At 44.0% G+C, this 17995-nt stretch overlaps 1 protein-coding gene across 2 annotated transcripts in view; it reads left to right on the top strand.

Moving 5' to 3' along the window:
* LOC136684404 (proteolipid protein DM beta) overlaps positions 1-17308 on the top strand; it is a 75764-nt gene extending 58456 nt beyond the window's left edge. Inside the window, exons 2-7 of one of the 2 annotated variants that reach the window (XM_066659161.1) lie at positions 8507-8699; positions 11031-11187; positions 11806-11959; positions 12314-12390; positions 12678-12743; positions 16389-17308. In XM_066659161.1, the coding sequence (XP_066515258.1) occupies positions 8507-8699; positions 11031-11187; positions 11806-11959; positions 12314-12390; positions 12678-12743; positions 16389-16541 (800 nt within the window). In that variant the 3' untranslated portion in view covers positions 16542-17308. The other variant, XM_066659162.1, reaches the window with a different exon arrangement.
* Positions 17309-17995: the final 687 nt, after the last annotated feature.

A 17995-nucleotide genomic window follows, 5' to 3' on the forward strand; every position in this document is an offset into this window, starting at 1 on the left:
TGGTCACAGTTATTTTATAAACACAACCTTGAGTCAAGCAATGAACACTTGAAAATGGATAGAGACAGAATCCATCACTGTATATCATTTTTCATTCTTCCATACATTATACAATACACAATCTAATAACCATCGGCAATCCCTGTGGTGACAATCAATTACACAATGGATAACTATAGCATTGTTGTGAGATTGGTACCACTCAGTGTAAAAATTACAGTGCCCCTGCTTCTCCCTCTAGTAATAATACGTACATCTGGCCAACAGCTGCCACTCGTGCTCACCCAGAGCCATTAGAGTCTCCCTGCTGGAGCTCTGCTTTAGTATTCCAGTCAGGTTAGGAGCTAGCTGCATCTAAGCACGCCTGGTAAAGCTCTGTATCCTTCCGCAGAGGTTCAGATCCAGGTTTGTCAATGGTCAGACGGAGACCACGGATACAGCAGTGTGTGTTTCGCCCTGGATGTGCACAGTGAGAATGATTTGAGCCTCAGGTTAGAGTCGTGTTCTCCGTGGCTGTGAGGGAGAGGTGTTTTGTTTTCCGATGTGAAGGGAGCTGAACCTTTTGTAGGCGAAGGTAGAGCTGCTGTTATCGATTCAGCTCTGAGCTCTGGCTGAGACCTACAGTAAACAGAGGAAGCTATTGAACGAAAAGCTTTTTCCAAACATTTTTCCCACGCATTTATAAATACACTCTCTTAAAAATGAAGGTTCTGAAATGGTTCCGACATATCTAGGAAGAATCATACGTGACATTTAGAGGGGTACGATAAAGGAGTGTAAAGAACAAACCTTTTGTATGCATGTGTGGTCTTATATCGGTTGCCACGAAAGGCCGATATCGCATATGGACAGATTCACACACACACCCAGTCACTCACTCAATCACACACTCACACACCTGTGGAGAAATTCTCACAGACAATCAACCGACAAAAAGCACTTGAGGATACCTACCTGTTGCACTATTGTGCTTTTCAAAACGCTTTTCACTCACTCATTTACTCACTCATTCACTCACATATCATCGCGGTATGATTTAAAAACGTATCTCCATTTTTAGCGGTTTTCACTTTTTTACACGTGTTAAATGTGGACAATAATCTCTGTCTGTTCACAGCAGCTGATATCAAACTGACCAATGAAAAGCCGTAAAATCACAGTTTCTTTAACTAGTCTCTCCATTGGCTGCTAGAGCTGTCAATCAAAACCACGTATCTCCCCCCTCCCCCATTCTCCCAGCTCTGTCTGATTGTCCGCGCTAAAGCTGACGACTGACGTTTACTCACGTGAAATATTAGAGCAGTGGCTATGATTAATCACAGTAAGAATTGAATAAGATGATTTGGATCAACTTTAGTGATGATAGACACTTATCAAGGTTATTGAATTGACTCTGCTTTTGCTGAAACACTGATTCACAGTGGTAGTGTTAGAGGAGAATACACTGTAGGGCTGTGGTGGACGTGGCTCATTGGAATCCACTAAAAGAAGTCTGCGTTTGTCAGTATTCACTGTCTACAACACGCAACTCCATTTTACATATCAACCTTTTGGACACACTCCCAATAAAGATATTTTTACATTTCTGAGTTGTACTGGGTGTAAATGGTGTTATCCGTGCCTTATTTTTACTGTTACCTTCAGAGAAATACAGTCTCTGAAGTAGTTAGCTTTTTAATCGGATATCAATGATAGTTACATACAAACTCACTCTCACAGTTTGGAATCGTACCTGAAGTCTACTTCTAACACATACTCGCGATTACAGGCTGCTCCAAAAGGGGGTGCTGTTGTGTTTTGCATTAATAATACTTTGTTTTCTTTTTCTTCTTGACAATGTTTAACGCTAAAAGGTCCTGCTAATCATGATTCCATTTGCTATTATTCACTGTTAATTACATTAATATCGTGGACTTTCAGGAATGTGTCCGTCCTGTGTGTCCGGATGCTGGTAATTCTCCAGGTTGATTTGTGGCTCTCTCCTCCTGCGCAGTCCAACTCTACTGCAGCTCATCTGTTTGTGAAATGAGCCCATTCACTTTGTGAGTGCTTTAATTAGCTGCTGGGGAAATAAATGCGATGTGATTTGTGACTCTTTAAGGTGTCACTGTGTGTACAGCCGCAGCTACACGAGGAACGTGATGCTGATTGAAAATAACTCGAGCTGGTGATGCATTGTTTAAAAATAACCAAAAATTATTGAATTAATAACAAAAATCAAGGGCAGGGTTCTGGGGTTTTGGGTTCAGTTCCAGAGCTCAGACTTCCTCCCATTGCCCAAACACAGTTGTAGGTTTGAATGGTGGCCATGGCTGTGTAAAACTGTCCACAGGTGTGTGTCTACAGTGTTCCTACCATGTGCCCAATGACTCAAGGTAAGCTCTGGTCCCACTGTGACCCTTATCAGGATGAAGCTGTTACAGACGATGAACTTTGGTGTATCCTGCGATTATGTTTTCTTTTTTTAAGGTTGCAAACAAAAAAGTCCACTTAATGAGCACAAGAACTGTAACTCGATGAGGCGTACCCAGACTTTTGCCTGTGACTGTTTATGAAAAGACATTCCTAAGGCGTTTAAAGCTGGGGAATCTTGGCTGGAGGTTGTTATGGAGCAGATGCTGGGATCATTCTTTAAGCCACAGTGGTATGGACTCAGTCAGCGTGGATAATAACTGGTCGGATAATAAACCTCCACATCTGCCCTGCTATGTTCCTGCTGGATCTTTCTGGGTCCTAATGTCAGATGGAGGAGCTGCACAGACGTCTGTCTGCTTCAGGAATTTCTTAGAGTTAGAAGTGAAATCCCTACTTTAAAACAAAACTGAATGAGGATTTGATAAGATTTTTGCTCCTGACCTCCATCTAAATTCGCAGAGTGTAGTTCACTTTTACAGCACTCTCTTGAAATTAAGGGGTAGGGGAAAGGTATGAGAGGTATCTACCCTCCTCCAAAAGTTATATAGTACAGTTTCTGCAGTGCTGAGCTCTATGTAGTAACAATAGAGGCTCTATTCTCCCTGTTACAGGTCAGTGAAGCTGAAACTTTATGGTTAAATGACTACATAGTGTTGCTTTATTTTGCACTTATTGTGGACACAATGGACATTAAGCTGCACACACATTGCTTGTATAATCTCCGTAGACATGCGTATAATGAAATAAGTGCCAAGGGTCACCATGCCCAATGCTAATCATCAATGGAGCTGTGGAGCAAGGGCTCTGTCTCAAATACGACTCCCTTTGACCCAAGAATGATGTGTTCAGGTTAATGATTCAATAACACTTGAAAAGCTTCACTTCCATTCAGTGCTATAGCTGTTATTTTTAATGGTCTCAGAGGGGCTCTGGAGGGTGTGTGTGATTCTTTCAGGTCATTAGCTCAACTGGTCAGTTTGAATGGCACTGGCTGGGTGATGTCCAGGGGGCTTCTGTTCAGAGCTCGTGGGAGTGTGAGGCCACAGACTGGGACTCGCATCAACACCAGACTAGAAGGTTAGACTTATGGCTAAGGAGGAGGAACATTGGAAAATGACCACACACACACACATAGTTTAGGAGTTTTAACCCTTTCTGGGAAAATTAACTTATTATCATTTTAATCACATTTACAGGGTGTGCCATTTATATGGATACACCTTAATAAAATGGGAATGGTTGGTGATATTAACTTCCTGTTTATGGCACATTAGTATATGGGAGGGGGGACACTTTTCAAGATGGGTGGTGACAATGGCGGCCATTTTGAAGTCGGCCATTTTGGATCCAACTTTTCTGGAAGCCTGTGCTAGCATTTCCAATCCAACACAATGGGCAGCACTTTGAACACATTTTATAAGTGGTCAGAAACTTGTAAATAACTCATGAAAGAGTAAAGTTACCAAACACACCATTGTTTTTCTTGTGAAATTCCCAATAAGTTTGATGTGTCACATGACCCTCTTCCCATTGAAAAAACAAAAGTTGGATCCAAAATGGCCGACTTCAAAATGGCCGCCATGGTCACCACCCATCTTGAAAAGTTTCCCCCCTCCCATATACTAATGTGCCCACCCTGTACTTCTTGCAAATTGTTTTGTTAAATGTGTTTTTCCTTTTTTTTCCATAGTCATTTGTAATTACACATCACTAAAAAATAATGTGAATACTGAATTCATAGAAAAGACAACAGTAGTGACTGTTTAGCGTAGCCTTACAAGAGCCAGGACAAAACATGCTTGACTTAATGAAAGTCAATGGAACCAGATTTTTCGACATGATTTATTGGTCTTTGTTAACTCTCTGAAAAACATAACTGGAGTTATTGAGTTATGCAAAACAAGGACACAAAGTGTCTTTGACGCAAAGCACTTGATAACGCTAAAATCTGGGTTAGTGTCGCCACCCTGTGGAGAACTGTAGGTTGATTGAGTATGTATTAGGGTGAGTGAATGAGTAAATATTGAGTGTTCGATTGAGAGGGTAAATGAGTGAGTATGTGTGTGAATAAGTGAGTGTATAAGTAATGTAAGTGCTTTAGATCTAATCATAAACAGGTGACAGTAGCCGAAGTAGTCAGTGAATATGACTCTTAGTCTCCTGAGGTGTATATATAAGGTATAAGGGCTACATCTGGACCTGCTGTGCCTCTAGTGGACCCTATTATTTCATGTCCCCGTGCTATACAGTCGGTCATGTTACTCCCTCTGTGTTTAATAACAAACACTGCACAGCCCCAGCAGCTTAATGGAGAGCCATAATCACCATTATGCCTTTCTTCATTTACCTCCACCCATCTGTGCATAATGAAAACAAACAGAGATGCATCAGGGAGTGGCGGCTATCGGCATGCAGTGCCATCGTTGGGGTCACAGCCTTGTGTTATGTTTCCTCGTTTAAATGAGCACACAGGTCTGAACTGCTGACAAGAGGCGGGCAAAGCTGGCACAGTTGGCATCCTGAGGGCATCAGTAATGATGAAAGAAAGAACGAAAGAAAATTCACAGTCAGGGGCAGGAGACTTTCTGCTGAAATTGTTAACACTGGAAACTTTGTCTTTCAGAGGAAATACCTTTTCTGCAGATTCCTGCACTTTCTGGGCCACGACGACCCTAATTGTGTTAAAGAATGCTTACAAAGTATATCTCAGAGAGATGTTACATAGCGTTGCGTTAACTATTTCAGCAGTTTGTGCTGCAGTAGGTTACATGGTCAACATTTAACAGTTAAAAGCCTTGTACGTTGAGTCGTTCCTAGCAATAGCTACAATGTAACAATGCTGTAATCACCGTGGCATGTGCAGAAAGTTTCTCAGCCAATCATGACGAGCTGTTATATAATATGTTAATGAGTAACAGACAATAAACTGCACAAACACCTCCTTCCTCCGTGTGCTGAGAGCAGGTGTTTGTACTTGCAGCAGTGCTGTAGTGTTAGTGCTCGGCTGTGATGCCGAGTGATGGTCAGAGTGAGTGGGAGAGCTCAGACTCTGCTCTGTTTGTGATTCAGTGTCGTTCTGCTGCTCTCCGGAGCGTTACTTTCTGCACTCATCGCCGCAGGGCCTTCAAGCTGCTGCTGAAGAGCCGTGCACTGTCCTCAAGAGCTAGGACACCGCAGACGGAAGAAAGCACATGACACACGCTCTTTTAGAAGCTAGGTTCCAGGAGGCTTGGTTCAGGGGGGCGTCAGGAACACAGTGAGACTTGGAGAACAATGACAAGATCTTTGCATCACTGGCTCAGGGTTGAGGGGTTAAGCTCCAGTTAGTGCGTGGTGGGACGTGGTGGGATGCCTTGGTGTAGACCCCTATGTTTAGTGGTTGGTGTAGCATTGTGTCATGATCTGGTCTTGCATTGTCATTAGCATGTCCCTGTCCCTCGTGTTCGCCGCCTATGTCCCACACTTGCCTCTACCCGTGATTATTTATATTAACTGAAGCCCTCTTTACTCTCTTTATGGTTTAAAAAGCCCTGCGGCTTTGTCTTTTCAGTGTCGGAGTTTGCTAATGTTAGCATTTACAGTTTAGCATTTGTGCTCATTCTTTGCTTAGCTTCAGTTGTGTGAATGTGTGGGAAATAAGAGTTTTTATTTGGTTTAGTTCCCTTTGTTTGCTTATTAATAACAATAATAATGATAATAGATGGTTTTATTTGTAAACTGTAGCACATTTCATACATTAGGACTCAGCTCAGTGTGTTTTACAATACAAAGTAAAACTAGCAATAAAATAAAAAATACATAAAATAATAGCTAATATAACGAATGAAATCAATAGCAGAATAACGATTAAAACGAATAATAAAATTACAATGTACCAGCTCAAAAACTAAGGGGAAAAAAAGGGTTGACTAAACCCATCAACTTTTACTGTTGTATCTAGCCTAGCTTTTCATGCTAGGGTTCAGTTCCCTGCCTGGGAAACCACACCATGCTGCAATAAGAGTCCTTTGAGCAAGACTCAACACAGCATTTGCCAACATCTGACAAGATTATGATTTTGCGTTGCTCTATATTATGTTTAATTTGTAGTTAATATGTAGATTTGTATGCAAATATATTTATATAGACACTTGCACCAGTAGAGATTCTTCACAAAGCAGATACTTGGCGAATAAAGGATTCTGATGCTGATTCTGGCAGATGGAATGGGGCTGGTGTTGGGGTTCAGTGAGAGGTAGACCTGGTGGGTGTGGCACTAACTCAGTGATGGAGAACTTGCCGTAAAATGGAAGATTGAGGTCAATGTAAATGATTTTAGAGCATTTCTAATGGTTAATTCAATGAGGACAGCAGCTGTTTTCAAACGATGTAGTGAACTAAAGATTGACAAAAATGTAGGTGAGAAAAGGTGGCACTACTTATGTTGAGACTTTTCGGTGGGGCAGTAAAAGCATAGGCTCTCTGTTCGTTCCTCTCTCAGCAGTGAGGAGTACATTCCTGCTCCTGAGGGAGAGATGATGGAGAGCCTCCCCTCTCAGTGTTATCTGTTGAACTACGCTGAGCTGCGATTGGGCAGCTTTCTGGGCTTTGTTTTGTCAGGACCAGAGCACCACGTTTATGATCCCACATAAATCCCTGCAGCTCAGTGGCAGTGGCGGAGGACAGCTGTGTGTAATTTGCGATCGATTCTGTTTGCGTGCGGAGGTATTATAGCTATAAATCATACAGCAGTGAGTTTGATTGGTCGGACTGACAGGGACCTTCCTCTCGGATACAGAGCAGAACAGATGAGCTCAAGGCGAGCAGCAGAAGTGGAGTGAGCTCTGATTTCACTGAAAATGGCAGATTTGATTGTATGATGGAAGGTGTGGTGGGTCGTTCGGAGACCTGGAAAGGTGACCTCCACTTCTGGGTGGATGACGGTTTGAGTCCAGACCACAGAGATGAATTATCTTCTGGAAGAATATCTTAGAAAAACACCTGTTTTTAATACATTGTAATTCTCCAACAAACACCAACCTTCTCCAGCTTCATCATCCTCTAACTCCAACCTTCTCCAACTCCAACATTGTCATTCACCAACTCCAACCCCATCATCCCCCAACTCCAACCTTCTCCCACTCCAACCCTATCATCCTCCAACTCCAACCACATGATCCCCCAACTCCAATCTTCTCCAACTCCAACCCCATCATCCTCCAACTCCAACCCTCTCATCCCCCAACTCCAACCCTTCACCAACTCCAACCTACTTCATCCCCATCATCCCCCAACTCCAACCCTATCATCCCCCAACTCCAACTCTTCACCAACTCCAACCTACTCCATCCCCATCATCCTCCAACTCCAACCTTCTCCATCCCCATCATCCCCCAACTCCAACCCTTCACCAACTCCAACCTACTCCATCCCCATCATCCTCCAACTCCAACCCCATAATCCTCCAACTCCAACCTTCTCCATCCCCATCATCCCCCAACTCCAACCTTCTCCAACTCCAACCCTTCACCAACTCCAACCCCATCATCCTCAAACTCCAATCTTCTCCAGCTCCAACCCCATCATCCTCCAGCTCCAACCCCATCATCCACAAACTCCAACCTTTTCCAGCTCCAACCCCATCATCCTCCAGCTCCAACCCCATCATCCACAAACTCCAACCTTCTCCAGCTCCAACCCCATCATCCTACAACCTACTCCATCCCCATCATCCTATAACCTACTCCATCCCCATCATCCCCCAACTCCAACCCTTCACCAACTCCAACCTTCTCCAACCCCAACCTTCTCCAACCCCATCATTCACGAAATCCAACCCCATCATCCTCCAACTCCAACCTCCTCCTACTCCAACCCCATCATCTTCCAACCCCTTATTCTCCAAACCCATAATGGTCCCAACGTTCATTCCCCCAACTACACCCTTCACTAACAAACACTTTATAAACAAACACATTAAGGTTTTAAAATGCCCTGTTTGTGAACCTTAATGTCAGGAGATATAAGATGGTTCTGAAATTCCATTTTGCTTCTCTCCCAGCTGTAAACTCTGGTGTTAACTCCTGCTCTTATCTCTGGTTCTGCTTGGCAGGGTGCTCTGAGTGCTGTATTAAATGCCTGAGTGGGATTCCCTATGCCTCTCTCATTGCCACCATCCTGCTCTATGCTGGAGTGGCACTCTTCTGTGGCTGCGGACATGAAGCGCTCTCCGGCACCGTCACCATCCTGCAGAACTACTTTGAAGTGGTCCGGTCACCAGTTGATGCCCTGGACGTCTTTACCATGTGAGTATTAGGGTAAAGAATATCAGAGTACCACACATGCACGCACACACACACACCATTTACCCATCCTTTCTTCCTTCCTTTCATTTTACTTCCTTTTTTTTCTTTCTTAAAGTTGTGTACAAGTAAAGGTCAGTTACAGGGTAATGACAGGACGTGTGAAGGATTGCCAGTTTTCACAGAACCCCTCCCCCCTCCCCACTGTGAAGGGAAAGGCAGGGCAGAGGAGAGTGTGTGTGTGTTTTGACACAGTAAATGAAAACGAGTTTGTATTTTCCAGTGTAAGGCCACGGTGCCGTAGATGCCCCCCTGCCCCAGTTACTCGGCCCACTGCAGCTGCTCCTCAAGCTAACGCTGCTGCTGCTTTATGACGCCGTGTGAATTATTTACTGTGGAGGTAATTTCCTCGGGTTGAGCCTTTTCCAGTCAGCCATGTGTAAAACAAGTCTTCATTCATCTCCACCTTTGACCGGTTAAGAACGAACAAATCTGAGCCCACTCTCAGCACAGTGCAGTGTGCAGCACGGAGGCAGTGTTTAAGCACTCAGGCCCCATGCTGGTCTCTCTCTCTTTCTCTCTGTGTTTCTCCATCTCTGTGACTCTGTCTCTCTCTCTCTCTCTCTCTCTCTCTCTCTCTCTCTCTCTCTCTCTCTCTCTCTCTTTCATTTTCTACCTCTCTCACTCTGTCTCTCCCTTTCTTTCATTCTTTGTCTTTGTGTCTGTCTCTGTGTTTCTCAGTCATTATCTCTCTCTGTCTCTCTCTCTCTCTCTGTGTGTTTCTCTGTCTCTCTCTGTCTCTCCGTTTCTCTCTCTCTCTCTCTCTCTCTCTCTCTCTCTCTGTGTGTGTCTCTCTCTCTCCCTGTGTGTGTCTCTCTCACTCTCTCTCTCCGTCTCTCTCTCTCTCTCTCTCTCTCTCTCTCTCTCTCTCTCTCTCTCTCTCTCCCTGTGTGTGTCTCTCTCTCCCTGTCTCTCTCTCTCTCTCTCTCTCTCTCTCTCTCTCTCTCTCTCTCTCCTGTGTGTGTCTCTCTCACTCTCTCTCTCTCTCTCTCTCCCTGTGTCTGTGTCTCTCTCACTCTCTCTCTCTCTCTCTCCCTGTGTCTCTCTCTCTCTCTCTCTCTCTCTCCCTGTGTCTCTCTCTCTCTCTCTCTCTCTCTCTCTCTCTCCGTCTCTCTCTCTCTCTCTCCCTGTGTGTGTCTCTCTCACTCTCTCTCTCTCTCTCCCTGTGTGTGTCTCTCTCACTCTCTCTCTCTCTCTCTCTCCCTGTGTCTGTGTCTCTCTCACTCTCTCTCTCTCTCTCCCTGTGTCTCTCTCTCTCTCTCTCTCTCTCTCTCTCTACCTGTGTCTCTCTCTCTCTCTCTCCGTCTCTCTCTCTCTCTCTCTCTCTCTCTCTCTCTCTCTGTGTGTCTCTCTCACTCTCTCTCTCTCTCTCCCTGTCTCTCTCTCTCTCCCTGTGTCTCTCTCTCTCTCTCTCTCTCTCTGTAATGTGTGAGGTATTGGCTCTGCTCCCATTCAGGGGATTAAACACTCTGAAATCTGTCACTGCGTTGTCTGAGCACACACCTGCTCTCTGCCTCTCTGAACTGCCTGAAGAGAGAGAGAGAGAGACAGACAGAGAGAGACAGACAGACACAGAGACAGAGAGAGAGACAGACAGGTGGGGATAAGAGGGAGATGTGCTGAAAGTGTGAGACACTGCCTCAGAAGCAGCGGGACCCGAGGCTGTGAGGTCACATTAGTCACTGGTTTCACTCTAAGCCTCAGTCCTCACTCCATCCACGGCACAGTGACCTACAGCAGAGAGAGGAGCATGACTCTGTCCAAACACACGCTGTAGCACAGATACCAAACCTTTTCTAATTAAATATTGCAGCTACTTTACGTTGTACTCCTTCTGGACACAGTCTTTGAGCAGTCCTCACGATTTCTACAAGATCCGTAGAATAGCGTTGGCAGGAACCTAAGCTCACTCTGCTCAAGGCCAAGCAATGGGCGTTAAATCAGAAATACAAAGCAGTGTTGGACTGAGGAGCGGTGGAACTGTGTTCTCTGGAGAGTTGGAGTTGCGTCCAATGCCTTGGGAATGAGTTGGAGTGGTTCCTCATCACAACTTGATTCTCGTGGCTGGATGCCATCAAATTCACATAGCAGTGTAGCAGCACTTAATGTACAATGTTCCCAGGATATAAATGATGTTACTGCAGCAGAGAGGGGCGATTAAAAACTGTTTATACCCTTATTTTCAGAAGAAACCTTGGGCAGGGTGTCCACAAAGATACCAGCCACACTGTGTAATGTTCCCCGTAGTAACCCATCCCTCGTTCTCCTCTGCAGGATTGATATCCTGAAGTATGTGATCTACGGAATTGCGGCAGCGTTTTTTGTCTACGGGATCCTGCTGATGGTGGAGGGCTTCTTCACCACTGGTGCCATCCGTGACCTGTACGGAGACTTCAAGATCACCACCTGTGGACGTTGTGTCAGCGCCTGGGTAAGACTCACCAGCGGACCGCCGTTTCAGAGTCTCCGCTTTGTATTTGATTAAATCTGACAGAACATTTTATTCAACACTGTGATCCGGATGAGGGCTAATGCAGTATTGGGAGTCTTGCCCAAAGGCTTTTATAGGTGTTGAATGGCATTCCTGCCAAAGGGAATCATGCTCAAAAATTATACAAGAACACATTGTTTTTGAAGCAAAAGCACTCTAATGATGTTAGAAGCTTTTTGAGAAACCAAAGGAGCCCCCTTGTGGAGAACTGCCAAACTGCTAAATACGAGTGAGTGAGTTCAATCCAATTTGCTTATACAATCTCAGTGCTACACTGCAGTAAAATAAAGTAACTGAGGGATAATATTGGATATGTCGACGGTCGTGACGACTCCTGCTTCCCCTTGGGTCGTTAATAAAGCTTTTATACTGGACCTAAACACACACTCACTGCATGTGATTGACAGCTCTGTTTAGGAGCTCCTGGTCTTAATGGAGGGATGGTGTTTAAGGCTGTGGTGTCGTTAAATGAAAGGGTTTTAAATTAATTATAACTCACTCCCTCATGTCTCTCTCTCTCTCTCTCTCTCTCTCTCTCTCTCTCTCTCTCTCTCTCAGTTCATCATGCTGACCTATATCTTCATGCTGGCCTGGCTGGGGGTCACAGCCTTCACCTCTCTGCCTGTCTTCATGTACTTCAACATCTGGAACACCTGTCAGAACGGCACCCTGCTGGATGGAGTCAAACTCTGCTTTGATCTGCGTCAGTTCGGTGAGTGTCTCCTCTCTCTTGTCTCTGTCGTTAAATTTATGAGAAGCCTCCCGTTCGTGTTAAACAACAACCGGGGCATTGCAGCATGTGGAAAGACGTATGTGGACCTCCTTTAATGCAGTAACAGGGGCTTCACACCTCAAGCTGATACTTGGAATCAAACGGTGACCAAATGTCCAAAAATACAAAAGTAATGTAGTGTATTCCTGGCTCTTTAATAACCATTTTAGTTCATTAACGCCTTCTATGACTTTTATGAGTGTTGTGCTCTGTGTGAAGAAGCTGGACAGTGGTGTACAGCTGAAGCCTAGTGAGTGCTGACCACTGATGAGTACATGTCCCTGTCTCTCTCAGGAATCGTGAGCACAGCCGAGGTGAAGCAGGTGTGCACAGATAATACGAAACTAAGCGACATGTGCCAGTCTAACGAGGTTAGTGCTGGACTTTTCATGTTCACTGTTTGCGTTGGTAAAAGCAGAGGGAGGGATATTTCTTCTCTGTCTGTGGCTTTATTGCTCCATTCCTCACTTTTACAGCTTTGCCCCAGTGTCTCCTCTGCCCTTTACTGCTTTTACATCCTCAGTCATTCACAACGGCAGGGATTTCTCCATCAGTTTCTGTCCGTTGTTGTTGTTGTTGTTGTTGTGTTTCTATCGGACTGAACCAGTTCTTCAGGGTTCTTCTGTATATCTGAGGGTTTCTTCCTCTCCTCCTTCAGCTGGACATGACGTTCCACTTGTTCGTCTGCGCTCTGGCGGGGGCTGGAGCAGCCGTCATCGCCATGGTGAGCTCTTTCACTCTCTCTCTTGTTTTCAGGTTCATTTATCTCTCTCTCTCTCTCTCTCTCTCTCTCTCTCTCTTTCTCTTTTTTATCTCTTCTGTCTCTTTTACTCTCCTTCCTCTCATCTTTCTTTGTGCTGCCTTCTTCCATCTCTCTCTCTCCATCTGTACTTTATTTTTACTCACATCCTCCCTCTCTCTCTCTCTCTCTCTCTCTGTCCTATCCATTCTTTTTTTATATCTGTCTTCATCTCCACATATTTCGTCTTCAGTCTGTCTCTTCTCTTCATCTCTGCTCTTCTCTTCTCCACTCTTCTCTATTTTTCTCTTCTCTCCTCTTCTCCACTCTTCTCCTCTTCTCTATTATTCTCTTCTCTTCTCCTCTTCTCTTCTCTTCTTTATTTTTTCTCTTCTCTTCTTTTTTTTCTCTTCTCTTCTTCACTATTCTCTTTTTTCTCTTCTGCTCTGCTCTGGGGGAGTACTGCGCTGATTAAAAGCCTGCTGTTTACACACAAAGTAGTGGGGAAGTGAAAGAGAGGAAAAGGATGAGAGAAGCACATCTGGATGGTGAACCTGACACCATTACATGTGCACACACACACACACACACACACACACACACACACACACACTTAATGTGACTATACAGTGAGGAGCAGTAAAATAGAAACTGAGAGATTCACACCGAAAGAGAGAAAAAAGACTGAGAGAATATAGAGTAAGAGAGATAAAGAATAGAGGCTGACAGGCGATCAGACTCATAAGAAGAAGGAACACAGAGAGAGTGATAACTGAGAGAGAGAGAGAGAGACAGAGAGGGTGACACAGAAAGCATAAGAGAGGAATGCTCAGCATTGAAAATGCATGGGGTGCTGTTGCCATGGAAACAGAGGAGAGGAGGAAAGTGCAGAGGAGAGGAGAGAAGGGAGAGGCGGCTAAGTGAGGAACCGTCTCATGAGGAAAGGTTTCTTTCTTCCGCTAGGAATGAGAGAAAAGCTCCGATGATTCGAGCAAAGTGTGTTTTCACATAAATTACCAGCATACATTTTTACAGAACATATTAAACGTGTTTGATAATATTTCACGTCACATGTAACGGTTTTCACAGACACATGATCAATGCTGTTTATCATGGCCGGGTCAAAACCTCTTATCTCTGAACTGGCAGCTTTACAACAGCAGCTGGAAGCATCCTCCGTTTCAATGGATGTGAATGTGAAGTGATTTAATTCCACGTTTTTTTGGACCATTTCTATTGGCCCATTCCTCAAATAATACACACACACACACACGTTTAAACACAGTATGTAGCTGGTGTTTTCTAGTGCTGTCAGCTCAGACAGCTGTGAAATAAACACACATTTTTGTTTGCCGTAAAATACAAGATTCCTTTGGTGTATTTCTCGACTGAAGGAGGATTGCAATCCAAACACATCCACGATTCAAACATTTCTGCTTGTGGTCCTTTAATTATATAATTACATCATGGCTTTTATAAAACTACCACCATGCTCTGGCTGTTGGGGCTTTTTCAGTGAGAGCCTGGTGACACCTAGTGGTGGATATAAGAGTAACACTGTTTGTTATTTATTAGGTGTACAAGTTTTAAAGCGTTAAACTGTAACCCAAGATGCAAACATCCTCCCGCTCTTGTCATTTCCTGTTAACTGCTGTGTAGCTTTGAAAATTAGTTACTTAATTTTATTCAACAGAAAAACAACCTAAAACATAAGTGTTAATACGCTATGTTTACGATTTTCTACCATTGAGTCCCCCATCTGTAAATCGTCTAAAACTAAGACACAGTATTATCCCCAAGAACAGAACAAACCCATCACCGTCTTCTTCAGCTTTTTCCTGATGGAGCTCAGGACCAACACAGCGCCCAATAAACTCTTCACTCGCTGTTTGATCTTATGATAATTGTCATTTTTAACAGATAACGTTTCCAGAATATGACAAAAGAGCAGGAAAATGTTTGAATTTTGAATCACGCTTAAATGCGGCACACGCTAAAAACCAACAAAGGTTTAAAATGTATTTCAACACCTAATAACATTTATTTCCACAGCAGACTGTAAACCTTTATCACATTCAACACTTCCATTAATTTCTGTTGGTTGATCACTCTTGGTTTAATGTGAGGACGGGACAGGGCATGTCTAAATGTTTACAGACACCTGCACATTCAAGGTTACTCCTGATGTTCTAAGAAAGTTGCATTAGATGTTGGGGCATTTTCTTGGAGGATTTGATGGTATTCAGCCATGACTGAGGTCAGGGCCGAATGTTAAATAGTTAGTGAGGGATCACTCCAGCTGATGGTACAGAAGGCCGTTTCACTGCTCCACAGTTCGCTACTGGGGCTTTATACCCATCTAGCCAATGCTTGGCCTTGAAACTGGTGACCCTAGGCTCATGTGCAGCTGCTTCTGGGTTGTCCAGTCTCACATCCAGCTTTTAAAAGGAGATCCATTACTGAATGTGAAAGGGGTGTCTGCCAACATTTGGAGATGCATCTAATTTTTATCAGTGAAACAGCAGCATTGTGTAGCCTTTATTTTCCCAGCCAGCGGGTGTTGTACAGATTCCACAGATTAGTTTTAGGAATGTCTACATATTCTAGGGTAGTTCTGAGCTGATTTCAAAGACACCAAGTGATGGGACTTTTCTCTTTTTCTGATGTCGCTGCTGATGTGAACAGGTGGCGTCCGTGTCCGTCCTCATCCGTAATTACACCAGGCTCACGACTCAGAGTCGGGGGAAATACTGCACACGTTTCTGAGGCTCCGTCTCCAACACAGGGCCCAGAGGCCAGCTTTCCATCACCCTTCAGACACACTCTGACTGGGGGAGGCATCTCTGGATCCCTGGGACTTGTGTCTCCATTGGCCATGAAATTAAGAAAACGGACATTGCTGTTCAGTTCTGGTCTAACGTCCCGTAATTGGCTTCATTTAAACACCTCCCAGGCTTCTGTGTCTTACAACTACCTTCCGATTGCACTAGCACCAGCCTCCTCTATCTGGAGGCCAGCTGGAGATAGAGCGAGTTAATCCTCTGAGCAGTGTGTGAGGAATGCCCCCAAAACTAAAACTAACCCTGGAGTTAAGCTCACACTTCCTTCTGTGGTGATCAGTAATGCAGTTGTTGGGTGATGTGTTCTAATTAATGTCTGTAAAAAAGTTTAATGTGGCGCATAAATCAGGGCTGAGGGATCTAGAACAGATTCCTGTACCCTGTTGATTCATTATTAAGAGTTAAATTCATGCTAATTCCTGGCTATTTGCTTTCATTCATTGTTAGCACCATTAGCATCTTTAGTAGCATGTTGTTCTAATAAATGCCGCCATGTTCTTTAAATTTGTTTACATGGATAACTCGTTGTTACACTGTGTGCTTTGGTTAATATGCTAAAGTAATCCCTATCCCCTAGCTAGGTAAGCTAATATTGTAGCTCACTGGTTATGCACTGTATATGGCTTTGTTATTAGCCTGCTAATAGGTAGCCTGACAAGCTACAGTAGATAAGCCAAATTTCTTGGAGGCTAAAAGCAAATGTGTGCTTCTGTGTCGAATCTACGACAAATAACCACTGCTCTTCCCTGCGCTAACCCTCTCCCTCCCCGGCGTGGCTCTCTTGCTGTAGGTTCATTACCTGATGGTGCTGGCAGCTAACTGGGCCTACGTCAAGGACGCCTGCAGGATGCAGAAATACGAAGATATCAAGACCAAGGAGGAGCAGGAGCTGCATGATATCCACTCTACTCGCTCCAAAGAGCGTCTCAATGCCTACACATAAAGCACACATGCAAATACACACATGTATACACACACAGACACACACACAAACACATCTTAGCATGCACTTCCCTTCCCTAAGACCACACAAAAACACACTCACCTATGTAAACATGCTTAACTGAGTCTTTTAAACTGAATTTGAGTCGCAGTTTTTGAGGGAACGAGGGTGGAATTTGGGGTTAAATCCTTATAAAAAAAAAAAAAAAAAAGCATTTTATTTTCTTTGCTTATAGGTTGACACAGAATGTTGGTCAAGGGGAGTTAATGAGTGCCCCACGGCAACGTCTCTGACCACCCACCACAACCCACCAGTATTGAGACTTTTATTTCCACTGCATTTCTGTTTCATGTTATATTTCTCTTAATCTACTTTTCTTTTTGCTGTTGTTTCTCCATCTCCTGTCAAACACAAACAGCATTCCGCACACCTTTATTTTCTTTACTTTTTATTACTACCACTCATCAGGTGCCACCTTTTGCTATTATTTCACACTTTAAACAGGGAAGTTTCTGCTTAATTCAGTGTTTGAGATGTAAACATTCAGTGGTTTTATGTGAAATGGTACATTTTAGAGACAATTAATAATATAAATCTATATTTTAGGCCGAATCATTATAGAAAGTGTCAGGAAAGGTATTCACGCGTTCCTGTAAAGAGCACAGCTTAGTCCGGCCCGCATGGGTTGGCAGTGGCCCTTGTATATAACAGGTAAATGCGGACAGCCCCCTAACTCTATTAATGCCCTTGCCCCCCACCCCCCCCCCCCCCCCACACCCCCCCCACCCCCCCCCACAGACCTTTGGTTTAACTTGTGCTGGTCCCATCACTGACCCTAAAGGGCATCTGTATGTGAGGCCAATGTTACAAATGTGGGCAAATCTTGCTATTACCCAGTCGGGCTGCCCACAAGGGCCACACATGGGGCGTGTGTTGGCTGGGAAACCCTTCAGACGTCAGGTTCCTTTCACCACAATTGTGAAGGTATTTCACATTTAGCCACTTACAAAGCTTTTGTTTACATCTTCACCATTCACCTGTTTGGCAGAAATCTGATAACTGTTGATGTCCTCCTTAAGTTACTCCAACAGGGCTCCACCCATTGAAATAACGACCGAACTGTCCTCGTTTTATTTATTTATTTATTTTTATTTGTAATTTTTTTCCAAAACCAAAATGTGACCAAACTTTGTATGGTTTTACAGACAAACTTTTCACAGCTGCCAAAATCTGGCAACCTGCAACAGCATTACAATATGAAAACAGAAAATGATGATTAAAAATACAAAAAAATACAACAAAAAAACAAACAAACAAATAAAACCGTGTACAGATTCTTTTCTAGCAAATTCTCTGTTGGTTGGAGGTGCCAGGGATTTCAACACAGAACCTTCAAGTGACTTCTTCTTGCTGTTTTACTGTAGCTTGGCCTAACTCTCTCTGAAGCGTCCGCT

The sequence above is a fragment of the Hoplias malabaricus genome, unplaced genomic scaffold, assembly GCF_029633855.1.
Source record: "Hoplias malabaricus isolate fHopMal1 unplaced genomic scaffold, fHopMal1.hap1 scaffold_164, whole genome shotgun sequence".
Lineage (NCBI taxonomy): Eukaryota > Metazoa > Chordata > Actinopteri > Characiformes > Erythrinidae > Hoplias > Hoplias malabaricus.